A 14137-nucleotide genomic window follows, 5' to 3' on the forward strand; every position below is an offset into this window, starting at 1 on the left:
ATACATGGAAACTGAACAACCTGCTCCTGAATGACTACTAGGTACATAACGAAATGAAGGCAGAAATAAAGATGTTCTTTGAAACCAATGAGCACAAAGATACAACATACCAGAATCTCTGGGACACATTTAAAGCAGTGTGTAGAAGGAAATTTATAGCACTAAATGCCCACAAGAGAAAGCAGGAAAGATCTAAAACTGACACCCTAACATCACAATTAAAAGAACTAGAGAAGCAAGAGCAAACACATTCAAAAGCCAGCGGAAGGCAAGAAATCACTAAGATCAGAGGAGAACTGAAGGAGATAGAGACACAGAAAAACCTTCAAAAAATCAATGAATCCAGGAGCTAGTTTTTTAAAAAGATCAACAAAATTGATAGACCGCTAACAAGACAAATAAAGAAGAAAAGAGAAAAGAATCAAATAGACACAATAAAAAATAATAAAGGGGATATCACCACCAATCCCACAGAAACATAAACTACCATCAGAGAATACTATAAACACCTCTAGGCAAATAAACTAGAAAATCTACAAGAAATGGTTAAATTCCTGGACACAAACACCCTCCCAACACTAAACCAGCAAGAAGTTGGATCCCTGAATAGACCAATAGCAGGCTCTGAAATTGAGGCAATAATTAATAGCCTACCAACCAAAAAAAAGTCCAGGACCAGATGGATTCAGAGCTGAATTCTACCAGAGGTACAAAGAGGAGCTGGTACCATTCCTTCTGAAACTATTCCAATCAATAGAAAAAGACGGAATCCTCCCTAACTCATTTTATGAGGCCTGCATCATCCTGATACCAAAGCCTGGCAGGGACACAACAAAAAAAGAGAATTTTAGACCAATATCCCTGATGAACATTGATGCAAAAATCCTCAATAAAATACTGGCAAACCGAATCCAGTAGAACATCAAAAAGCTTATCCACCACGATCAAGTTGGCTTCATCCCTGGGATGCAACGCTGGTTCAACACACGCAAGTCAATAAACGTAATCCAGCATATAAACAGAACCAAAGACAAAAACCACATGATTATCTCATAGATGCAGAAAAGGCCTTCAACAACAGTCAACAGTCTTTCATGCTAAAAACTCTCAATAAACTAGGTATTGATGAAACGTATCTCAAAATAATAAGAGCTATTTATGACAAACCCACAGCCAATATCATACTGAATGGGCAAAAACTGGAGGCATTCCCTTTGAAAACTGGCACAAGACAGGGATGCCCTCTCTCACCACTCCTATTCAATATAGTGTTGGAAGTTTTCGCCAGGGCACTCAGACAGGAGAAAGAAACAAAGGAGATTGAATTAGGAAAAGAGGAAGTCAAATTGTGCCTGTTTGCAGATGACATATATGATTGTATGTTTAGAAAACCCCATCATCTCAGCCCAAAATCTCCTTAAGCAGATAACCAACTTTAACAAAGTCTTAGGATACAAAATCAATGTGCAAAAATCACAGGCATTCCTATACACCAATAACAGACAAACAGAGAGTCAAATGATAAGTGAACTCCCATTCACAATATCTTCAAAGAGAATAATATACCTAGGAATCCAACTTACAAGGGATGTGAAGAACCTCTTCAAGGAGAACTACAAACCACTGCTCAATGAAATAAAAGAGGACACAAACAAATGGAAGAACATGCCATGCTCATCGATAGGAAGAATCAATATCGTGAAAATGGCCATACTGACCAAGGTAATTTATAGATTCAATGCCATCCCCATCAAGCTACCAATGACTTTCTTCACAGAATTAGAAAAAAACTACTTTAAAGTTCAGATGGAACCAAAAAAGAGGCCACACTGCCAAGACAATCCTAAGCCAAAAGAACAAAGCTGGAGGCATCATGCTACCTGAATTCAAACTATACTACAAAGCTACAGTAACCAAAACAGCATGGTACTGGTACCAAAACAGATATAGACCAATGGAACAGAACAGAGTCCTCAGAAATAATACCACAACCATCTGATCTTTGACAGACCTGACAAAAACAAGAAATGGGGAAAGGGTTCCCTATTTAATAAATGATGCTGGGAAAACTGGCTAGCCATATGTAGAAAGCTGAAACTGGATCCTTTCCTTACACCTTACAAAAATTAATTCAAGATGGATTAAAGGCTTAAATGTTAGACCTAAAACCATAAAAACCTTAGAAGAAAACCTAGGCAATACCATTCAGGACATAGGAATGGGCGAGGACTTCATGACTAAAACAGCAAAAGCAATGGCAACAAAAGCCAAAATTGACAAATGGGATCTAGTTAAACTAAAGAGCTTCTGCACAGCAAAATAAACTACCATCAGAGTGAACTGGTAACCTACAGAATGGGAGAAAATTTTTACAATCTACCCATCTGACAAATGGCTAATATCCAGAATCTACAAAGAAGTTAAACAAATTTACAAGAAAAAATATCAAACAACCCCATCAAAAAGTGGGCAAAGGATATGAACAGACACTTCTCAAAAGAAGACATTTGTGCAGCCAACAGACACATGAAAAAATGCTCGTCATCACTGGCCATCAGAGAAATGCAAATCAAAACCACAATGAGATACCATCTCACACCAGTTAGAATGGTGATCATTAAAAAGTCAGGAAACAACGGGTGCTGGAGAGGATGTGGAGAAATAGGAACACTTTTACCCTGTTGGTGGGACTGTAAACTAGTTCAACCATTGTGGAAGACAGTGTGGAGATTCCTCAAGGATGTAGAACTAGAAATACCATTTGACCCAGCCATCCCATTACTGGATATATACCCAAAGGAGTATAAATCATGGGCCGGGCGTGGTGGCTCAAGCCTGTAATCCCAGCACTTTGGGAGGCCGAGACAGGCAGATCATGAGGTCAGGAGATCAAGACCATCCTGGCTAACACAGTGAAACCCCGTCTCTACTAAAAAAATACAAAAAACTAGCCGGGCGAGGTGGTAGGTGCCTGTAGTCCCAGCTACTCAGGAGGCTGAGGCAGGAGAATGGCGTGAACCCGGGAGGCGGAGCTTGCAGTGAGCTGAGATCCAGCCACTGCACTCCAGCCTGGGCGACAGAGCGAGACTCTGTCTCAAAAAAAAAAAAAAGGAGTATAAATCATGCTGCTATAAAGACACATGCACACATATGTTTATTGCGGCACTACTCACAATAGCAAAGACTTGGAACCAACCCAAATGTCCATCAGTGACAGACTGGATTAAGAAAATGTGGCACATATACACCATGGAATACTATGCAGCCATAAAAAAGGATGAGTTTATGTCCTTTGTAGGGACATGGATGAAGCTGGAAACCATCATTCTGAGCAAACTATTGCAAGGACAGAAAACCAAACACTGCATGTTCTCACTCATAGGTGGGAACTGAACAAGAACACTTGTACACAGGGTGGGGAACATCACACACCAGGGCCTGTCGTGGAATGGCGGGAGGCAGGAGGGATAGCATTAGGAGATAAACCTAATGTAAATGACGAGTTAATGGGTGCAGCACAACAACATGGCACATGTATACATATGTAACAGACCTGCACGTTGTGCACAAGTACCCTAGAACTTAAAAGTATAATAAAAAAAAAGAAAGAAAGAAAGAAAAAGACATATCATGCAAACAATAATCAAAGGAAAGCAGATGTGGCTATATTAACATCAGATAAAGTAGACTTTGGAGCAAAAAAAATCACCGGAGACAACATAAAGTAATCATAAACATGCTGACTCACCAAAAAGACACAGCAATCCTAAATGAGCATACACCAAGTAACAGAACTGCAAAATATGTGAAGCAAAAACTAATAGTACTGAAAAAGCAAACAAACAAATCCAGTTATAGTTAGAGACTTCAACACCCCTCTCTCAACAACTGACAGAAGAAAAAATCAGAAAGAATACAAAAGAACTCACCACCACCAACCAAGTTGATCTAGTTGACATTTTATAGAATATACCACCCAACGACAGCAGAATACACATTTTTTTCATTTGCTCACACAGTATGTATTCAGATAGACCATATCCTGAGCCATAAAAGAAACCTCTAGAAATTTAAAAGAATTAAAATCATATAGTGTGTTTTCTGACCAAAATGGAATGAAACTGGAAATCAGCAACAGAAAGATAATAGTAAAAACTCCAAATATTATGAAATTAAACAATACATTTCTAAATTGTGACGAACCGGAGAATAAAAATAAAAAATATCAAAGTTTACAAAACAGCTACAGCAATGCTGAGAGACAAGTTTATAACATTAAATGCTTACATTAGAAAAGAGAAAAAGTCTCAAATCAATAATCTCATCTCTCAGGTGGAAAACCCAAAACAAGTAAAATAAACCCAAAACAAGCAGAAGGAACAAAATCATAAAAAGAACATAAAAAAGTAACACTAAAAATTACAATTAAATTTTAAAAAAGAACTAAAATAAATGAAATTGAAAACAACAATTATCAAAAAGAAAAAAAAAACACAGAACAATGAAACAAACTACCAACATCAAGTATGAAACAGGCATCATTACTATATACCCTGCAGATATCAGAAGAATAAGGAAATACTACAAACAATTCTATACATATAAATCTGACAATTTAGAACTAGTAGTCCAGTATCACAAAAAGCACAAACTACCAAAATATACTCAATATGAAATAGGTCAGTTGAATACCCTTCTAAAACTAATAATGTAATTTAGTTCATAATTTTAAAAATTCCAAAAGAGCAATCTCCAGGCCCAGGTGATTGCATTGGAGAAATCCATCAAACATCTGAAGAACAAACAGCAATTCTACACAATCTCCTCTACAAAATAGAAGAGAAGGGAACACTTCAGTATTCATTTTATGAAGCTATTATTATCGATAATAAAACCAGACAAAGACAGTGGTACAGAAAACCAAAACTAGAGTCCAATATTCATGAATATAGATGCAAAATTTCCTAACAAAAGATTAGCAAATATAATTCAGCAATATATAAAAAGAATGATATACCATGAGCAAGTGGGGTTTATGCCACAGAGGAAGGCTGGCTCAAAATTTGAAAATCAACCAATGTAACTCAACATTTTCTGTTTTCCAATAAGAAAAATCATGTGATCATATCAATCTATCCAGAAAAAACATTAAAAGTCAGCCTATTCCTGAGAAAGGAACTCAGAAAAAAAGAAGTCAAAATCCACTTATGATAAAAATTCTCAAAAAAGAAGAGCAGAAATTCTTCAACTTCATAAAGATGATCTAAAAACCTGATCAACCTTGTTCTTTTTGATGGAATACTAAATATATTCTCTCTAATATCAAAACCAAGGTAAGGATGTCTGCTTTCATAGTGCTGGAAATTCTAGCCACTGCAATAAGGCAAGGGGGGAAAAGGCAAAAAGATTAGAAAAGAAAAAAAAGAACCTGCCCTTATTTGCAAATAACATTACTCTGTATATAGAAAATCCTAAGGAATCTACAAAAACATTCCTGTAAGTACAGTTCAACAAAGTCATAGGATATAGCATAAACATATAAAAAATAAATTACATTTCTATATACTAGCAATGAACATATGGACATTGAAATTAAAAATATCACAGTAACTCAAAGTGAAATAATTAGGTACAAATCTAACAAAACACATGCAACATTTGTATACTGAAGAGTACACAATGCTGACAAAAGAAAACAAAGATTTGGCTGGGTGTGGTGGCTCATGTTTATAATTCCAGCACTTCGGGAGACTGAAGCTGGAGGACTGTTTGAGCCTAGGAGTTGGAGAACAGCCTGGGCAACATGGCAAGACCCCATCTCTACAAAAAATAAAGTAAAAAATATTAGCTCGGTGTAGTGGCATGCACCTGTGGTCCCAGCTACTTGAGAGGCAGAGGTGGGAAGATGGCTTGAGCCCAGGAGACTGAAGCTATGCCATGAGCCATGTTCATGCCACTGTACTCCAGCCTGGGTGACAGAACAAGACCCTATCTCAAAAAAAGGAAATCAGAGATTTTAAATAAATGGAGAAATACATTGTGTTCAAAGATTGGAAGGCGTTAATCCTTCCCAAAATGACATATGGGTTTATTAAAGTTCCTATCAAAATCTCAGCATGATCTTTTGTGGATATAGACAAAATTATTTTAACATTTGTATTGAAAAGCAAAGGAACCAGAGTAGCTGAAACAATTTTGAAAAAAACAAAGTAGGAGAAATCACTCTACCTGATTTTAAGACTTAATGTATAGCTACAGGTGTTGGTGGAGGGATGGCTACGCAGATTAGTGAAAAAGAATAGGAAAAGAAATGAACCATGACCTAAACCTCACACCTTAGACCAAAATTAACTAGAAAATGGATCACAACATTACGTAAAATATAAAGCTACAAAAATTTTAGAAAAAAAATAGGAGAAAATCAGGATCTTGGCTAGGCAGAGTTCTTTTTTTTGTGAGACGGAGTCTCGCTCTGCCGCCCAGGCTGGAGTGCAGCGGCCGGATCTCAGCTCACTGCAAGCTCGGCCTCCCGGGTTTACGCCATTCTCCTGCCTCAGCCTCCTGAGTAGCTGGGACTACAGGCGCCCGCCACCGCGCCCGGCTAGTTTTTTGTATTTTTTAGTAGAGACGGGGTTTCACCGTGTTAGCCAGGATGGTCTCGATCTCCTGACCTCGTGATCCGCCCGTCTCGGCCTCCCAAAGTGCTGGGATTACAGGCTTGAGCCACCGCGCCCGACAGGCAGAGTTCTTATTACCAAAAGCTCGACTCATAAAAGGAAAAACTGACAGACTGGCCTTCATCAAAATACTTTGCTCCATAAAAGCCCATATGAAGAAGGTGAAAAGACAAGCTACAGAGCGGCAAAAAAAGTCTCCAAACCACATACTTGACAACAGACTAGTACTTAGAATATACAGAGAACTCTCAAACCTCTACAGTAAAAGAGAACAAACAATCCAATTAGAAAATGGGGCAAAAGTCACGGATATTTCAATAAAGAGGACATAAGAGTGGTAAAAAAGCATATGAGGGCCGGGCGCGGTGGCTCACACCTGTAATCCCAGCACTTTGGGAAGCCGAGGCGGGCGGATCACAAGGTCAGCAGATCGAGACCGCGGTGAAACCCCGTCTCTACTAAAAATACAAAAAATTAGCCGGGCGCGGTAGCGGGCGCCTGTAGTCCCAGCTACTCAGGAGGCTGAGGCAGGAGAATGGCGTGATCCCGGGAGGCGGAGCTTGCAGTGAGCCGTGATGGTGCCACTGCACTCCAGCCGGGGGACAGAGCCAGACTCAGTCTCAAAAAAAAAAAAAAAAAAAAAAAAGCATATGAGAAAATGCTCGACATCAGTAACAACTGGGGAAATGACAATCAAAACCACAATGAGATATTACTGCACACTTACCAGAATGGCTAAAACAAAAAATAGCCAAAACACCAAATGCTCTTGAGGACAGGGAGAAACTAGACCACTCAAACATTGCTAGTAGGAATGTAAAATGGTACAACTACTCTGGAAAACATTTCAGCGGTTTCTTTAAAAAAATCTAAACGTGCAACTACTATATAACCTACAATTGCATCCATTGGCATTTACTCCTTAAAAAATGAAAACTGTGTTCACACAAAAACCTGTACCCGAACGTTTATAGCAGCTTTACCGACAATAGGCAAAAACCGGAGACAATCTAGACATCCTCCCACAAGTCACTAAACAAACTATGGAACCATCACACATTGGACTATTCCTCCACAGTAAAAAGGAGCAAGCTATTGGTACATACAACGACCTAGGTGAAGCTCCACAGAACCGCACTAAGTGAGAAAAGTCAATCCCAAAGAGCTACATACTGTGTGATTCCATTTCTACATTTTTGAAATGATGAAATAAATAGAAATGAACAACAGCTTAAGGTGTGCCTGGAGTTAAGGAAGGAGTTGGTGGGAGACGCAGGTGAGTTTAGCTCTAAGAGGGCAGCATGAGGGGTCCCTGTGGTGATGGGAATATTCTTTCACTTAACTGGATCGATGCCAGTATTCTGGTTGTGATGTCGCACAACAGTTTCACAAGATGTTACCGTTAGGGGACACTGGTGAAGGGCATAATGCAGGACCTCTCCCTGTTATTTCTTACAATACTGTGTGAATCTACAATTACAAAGTTATAATTTTAAGGGTCTAAACCTCTCTTAAAGCTACATAAAGTAATTGTGAGATTTATTACTTTTCTTCCTATCATTTGAAAATGCTACATGAGAAGACCCTTGCACAGTTGAGTTTGACTGACTTGGTAGAAATGACTGTCTGAAGAGAGTGGGAGTACGCACATACATCTTGGTCCCATATTTCATATTTTCATTTACAACTTAAAACTACTTCTCCAAGAGCTTCTACCTTGGCGCCATATAAATCCGAGTTCTTCATTAGAAACTCTGCCGATGTCCGCACTGTGACTCCGGTCGTCTCACACTGCAGCACACAGTTTTCCAGCGTAGTCTTACCACGGTGAACAACTGGGATGAAAATACATGCTGACTGCTTTAAGAAGTAATGTGCCTTTCCCAATGTTAGAGATAGCTTGGTGCTGACATTAGCTATGGTCTAAATATTTCTCAATGGCTATCATTTAAATATTCTTACCTAAATTACAAATTCATAAAATATAAAACAATGACTATTTTGAGTTATTTTCTACAATCCAAAAGCAACTATCTTTAAAAAGAATGACTTGACCTCAGATACAAAAGTACTTTCCATTACCAGAAAAAAAAAGCATCAGAGAGCAATTTTGCTGAGTATCTTGGAAGAAAAAGGCTTTGATTCAAGAAAGGGGATACAAAGATTCCAGGAAACAAGCACTACTCCAGTGTGGAGATAACTTCATTCTAGTGCTACCTTGAATACAGAGAACACAACACTGGAAAGCTTTAAAAGAAAAAAATCACCACACAGAAAAGAAACTAATATTAAACAACAAATTCTCATGAATAGGCTATTTTTCACTTCAGGGTTAAGATTGCTAAGTCGTCACACTATGTACACAAAAAAATAATTTTTTAGGCCGCATGCGGTGGCTCACACTTTGGGAGGCCGAGGCGGGGGCAGATCACCCAAGGTCAGGAGTTCAAGACCAACCTGGCCAACATGGTGAAACCCCGTCTCTACTAAAAAATACAAATATTAGCCAGGCGTGGTGGCAGGCACCTGTAATCCCAGCTACTTGGGGGCTGAAGCAGGGGAATCGCTCGAACCCGAAAGGTGGAGCTTGCAGTGAGCTGAGATCACGCCACTGCACTCCAGCCTGGGCAACAGAGGGAGACCTCCGCCTCTCAGTTTCAAGTGATTCTCCTGCCTCAGCCTCCTGAGTAGCTGGGATTACAGGCACCTGCCACCACGCCCAGCTAATTTTTGTATTTTTTAGTAGAGACAGGGTTTCATCATGTTGGCCAGGCTGGTCTCGAACCCCTGACCTCAGGTGATACACCCACCTCAGCCTCCCATAGTGTTGGAATTACAGGAGTAAGCCACAGCACCCATTCTAAATGAGTAATTTTTTTTTTTTTTTTTTTGAGATGAAGCCTCACTCTGTTGCCTGAGCTGGAGTGCAGTGGTGCGATCTTGGCTCACTGAAACCTCTGCTTCCCGGGTTCAAGGAATTCTCCTGCCTCAGCCTCCAGAGTAGATGGGATCACAGGTGTGTACCACCACACCTGGCTAATTTTTGTATTTTTAGTAGAGACGGGGTTCCACTATGTTCGCTAGGCTAGTCTCAAACTCCTGACCTCAGGTGATCCACCCTCCTCGGCCTCCCAAAGTGCTGGGATTGCAGGTGTGACCCACCACGCCCAGCTTCATAAATAAATAATCAGCCTTCCATACACACTCATACCCCAGAGATATTGCAGGTTGAGTTCCAAACCACCACAATAAAGGAAATATCACAACTGAAGTGAGTCACACATTTTTTTTGGTTTACCAGTGCATACAAAAGTTGTCTATGGGAGTCTGCAGCGGGTGGATCACTTGAAGCCAGGAGTCTGAGACCAGCCTGGGCAACAGGGCAAGACTCCATCTCTACAAAATACCAAAATTAGCCAGATGTGGTGACACATGCCTGTAGTCCCAGTTACTTGGGGGGCAGAGACAGAATTGCTTGAGCCCAGGAGTTTGAGGCTACAGTGAGCTATGATCGTGGTATTACACTCTAGCCTAGATGACAGTGAGACTGTCTCTAAAAACAAAAAATAAATAAAATTTATGTTTATACTAATGAGCATATGAGTTTATACTAATGAGTACTATGTTTATAATGCATCTATTAAGTGTACAAAAGCATTATGTTTTTTAAAAATGTATACATCTTAATTTAAAATACTTTATTTTGCTAAAACATGCTAACAATCCTCTGAGCTTTCAGTAAGACATAATCTTTTTGCTGGTGAAGGGTCTTACCTCAATGTTGATGGCTGCTTACTGATCAGAATGGTGTTTGCTGAAGGTTAAGGTGGCTGTGACAATTTTTAAAAATAAGACAACAATGACGTTTGCCACATTGATTGACTCTTCCTTTCATGAAAGGATTTCTCTGTAGCATGTGATCTTGTTTGATAGCACTTTACCCACAGTAGAAAGTTATTCAAAATTGGAGTCAATCCCTTCAAAGTCTGCCTCTGCTTTACCAAGTTTACATAATACTCTAAATCATTTGTTGTCATTCAACCATGTTCACAGCATCCTCCCCAGGAGATTCCATCTCAGGAACCCACCTTCTTTGCTCATCTATAAGAAGCAACTCCTCATCTGTTCCAATTTTGTTACAAGATTGAAGCAATTCAGTCACATCTTGAGGTCCTACTTGCTATCATCAGGCTCTAGTCCTCTTGCTATTTCCACATCTGCAGTTACTTCCTCCATTCAAGTCTTGAACCCCTCAATCATCCATGAGGGCTGGAATCAACCTCTCCAGAACCCACGTTAATGTTGAGATTTTAACCTCCTCCCATGAATCATAAATGTTCTTAATGACATCTAGAATGATGACTTCTTCCCAGAAAGTTTTCAGTTGACTTTGCCTAGACCCATCAGAGGAATCACTATCAATAGCTGGTAGAGCCTTATGAAGTGTATTACTCAAATAGTAAGATTTGAAAGTCGAAATTACTCCTTGATCCATGGGCTACAGAATGGATGTTATTAGGAGACATGAAAACAACATTAATCTCCTGGTACACCTCCCATCATTAGTTCTCTGATGAACAGGTACATTGTCAATAAGCAATCATATTTTTAAAGGAGTCTTTTTTTTTTCAGTAGTAAATCTCAATAATGGGCCTAAAATATTCAGTAAACCACGTTATAAACAGATGTGCTACCATTCAGGCTTTGTTGTTCCATTTCTAGGGCACAGGCAGAGTAGATGTGGCATAATTCTTAAGGGCTCTAGGATTTTCAGAATGGTAAATGAGCACTGGCTTCAACTTAGAAGTAACCAGTTATATTCACTCCGAACGAGAGTGTCAACCTGTCCTTTGAAGCTGTGAAACCAAGCACTGACTTCTCCTCTCTAGCAATGAAAAGTACTAGATGGCATCTTCTTCCAATAGAAGGTTATTTCATCTACATTGCAAATGTGTTGTTTAGTGTATCCACCTTCATCAATTACCTTAGCTAGATCTTCTGGTTAACTTGCTGTAGCTTGCATCAGCACCTGCTGCTTCATCTTGCACTTCTATGTTACAGAGATGGCTTTTTTCCTTAAACCTCATGAACCAACCTCTGCTAGCTTCAAACTCTTCTTCTACAGCTTCCTCACCTTCTTCAGCCTTCACAGAATTGAAGGAAGTTAGGGCTCTGCTCTGCAATAGGCTCTAATTTAAGGAATGTGGTGGCTGATTTGATCTTCTATCCAGACTATGGAAACTTTCTCCATATCAGTAATAAGACTGTTTCGCTTTCTTATCATTCATGTGTTCACTAGAGTAGTGCTTTTAATTTCCTTTATGAACTTTTCCTTTACATTCAAAACTTCCCCAACTGACACGAGAGACCTAGGTGTCAGGCTGTCTCAGCTTTCGACATGCCTTCCTCACTAAGTTAAACATTTCTAGTTTTTAAATTTAACATGAGAGACACGTGACTCTTCCTTTCACTTGAACACATAGATGCCATTGTAGCGGTTATTAACTGGTCTAATTTCAATATTGCTGTGTCTCAAGGAATAAGGTAGTCCAAAGAGAAGGAGAGAGATAGGGGAGTGGCTGATTGGTGGAACAGTCAGACCCACAAAATTATCAGTTAAGTTCACCATCTTATATGGATATGGTTCATGGCACCCCAAAACAACTATAATAGTAACATCAAAATCACTGCTCACAGATCAGCATATCATCTATAATTTTTAAAAAAAAAAAAAAAGGCTTGCAATATTGTGAGAGTTACTAAAATGTGACACAGAGACACAAGGTAAGCACATGCTCTTGGGAAAATGGTGCCAACAGATTGGCTTGAAACAGGGTTGCCACAACCTTCAATTTGTGGAAAAAAAAAAACTCAGTATCTGTGAAGTGCAATAAAACAAGGTATGCCTGTACTCAGAGTGGCATTTCATTAAATTCTATCTTCCATAGAAAGTACAGTTTTCCTTCAAATCTTAGAACAAACGATACACCAAACATTCATATACTTACTTAAGATTCCCTCTACAGCATCGTGCTGAACAAATTTTATGCCTGAAATTTTAATATCAGCACCGGTGCAGTCCACAAAAGTGTCGCCTTTGCCCCTCTTTTCTATCACAATGTCATCTGGTAGGCCATATCCTAAGGAAGAGAGAGGAAGAACACTCAAGATGGGTGAGGAAAAACACCTAAACATGAACACTCTAGAATAGGTTTCTCTAGTTCAAATGACTGCAGGTGATAACAAGACCAGTCAACATGTTGCATTTAAATAAAATCTATCTACCCACATATCCTCTTTAATTTAAACCAGGGTATCCAATTTTTAACAATAACAACTCTCTGACTAGTTCCCGTATCAGGAAGACTACCCTATCAACTATCCCACATAAGCTCAGCACTAAATTAACTTACAAAAGTGCTAAAAAAAATAAATAATGTTCGAGACCAGCCTAGGCAACATAGTGAGACTCTATCTCTACAAAGATAAAAAAAAATTAGGCGTGGTGGCATGCACCAATTACTCACTACTCAAGGAGGCTAAGGTGGGAGGGTCACTTGATCCCAGAATTTTAAGGCTGCAGTAAGCTATGATCATGCCTTTGCACTCCAGCCTTCATTCTGGGTGACAGAATGAGACCCTATCTCAAAAAATAATAATAATAAGGACTTACAGCTAAGTCAAAGAACTTTAAAGCACTCACCCTTAGAAGTTTGTTTCTAACTCTAACATTCTATGATTCTAATATAAATTACATTTGAAACCTAAGCAGTTCTCAAGATGATCTAAGTTCAATATTCTCTTAAACAGTTGGCTTAAAATCTGACAAACTGACGAGTTACTAGAAAAAAAAAAACAGTCTACCTCCTTAACAAATAAAAAGCATCAGATCAAGGCCTGGTGCAGGGCGCACGCCTGTAATCCTAGCACTTTGGGAGGCTGAGACAGGTGGATCACTTAAAGTCAGGAGTTCAAGCAGCCTGGCCAACATGGAGAAATCCTGCCTGGACAAAAAATACAAAAATTAGCCGAGTGTGGCATGTGCCTGTAATCCCAGCTTCTCAGGGGGCTAAGGTGGGAGAACTGCTTGAACCTGAGAGGTGGAGGTTGCAGTAAGCCAAGATCGTGCCACTGCACTCCAGCCTGGGCGACAGAGCGAGACTCCGTCTCAAAAAAAAAAAAAAAAAAAAAAAAAAAAAGAGCATCAGATCTCGGTCAGGAGCAGTGGCTCATGTCTATAATTCCAGCACTTTGGGAGGCCGAGGCAGGTGGATCACTTGAGGTAAGGAATTCAAGACCAGCCTGGCCAACATGGAGAAACCTTATCTCTACTAAAGCTACAAAAATTAACCAGACATGGTGGCGGGCACCAGTAATCCCAACAACTGAGGAGGCTGAGCCAGAATCGCTTGAACCCAGGAGGCAGAGGCTGCAGTGAGCTGAGATCACACCACTCCACT

At 39.6% G+C, this 14137-nt stretch overlaps 1 protein-coding gene across 1 annotated transcript in view; it reads right to left on the reverse strand.

The window, feature by feature from the left end:
- The window catches only part of SHCBP1 (SHC binding and spindle associated 1), a 50763-nt gene that overhangs the window by 7632 nt on the left and 28994 nt on the right, over positions 1–14137 (reverse strand). The window contains exons 9-10 of the mRNA XM_001113495.5: positions 12686–12817; positions 8394–8512 (exon numbers count right to left, since the gene is read on the reverse strand). Of these exons, the coding sequence (XP_001113495.2) occupies positions 8394–8512; positions 12686–12817 (251 nt within the window). The remainder of the gene's footprint in view (positions 1–8393; positions 8513–12685; positions 12818–14137) is intronic.

The sequence above is a fragment of the Macaca mulatta genome, chromosome 20 (assembly GCF_049350105.2).
Source record: "Macaca mulatta isolate MMU2019108-1 chromosome 20, T2T-MMU8v2.0, whole genome shotgun sequence".
Taxonomy (NCBI): domain Eukaryota; kingdom Metazoa; phylum Chordata; class Mammalia; order Primates; family Cercopithecidae; genus Macaca; species Macaca mulatta.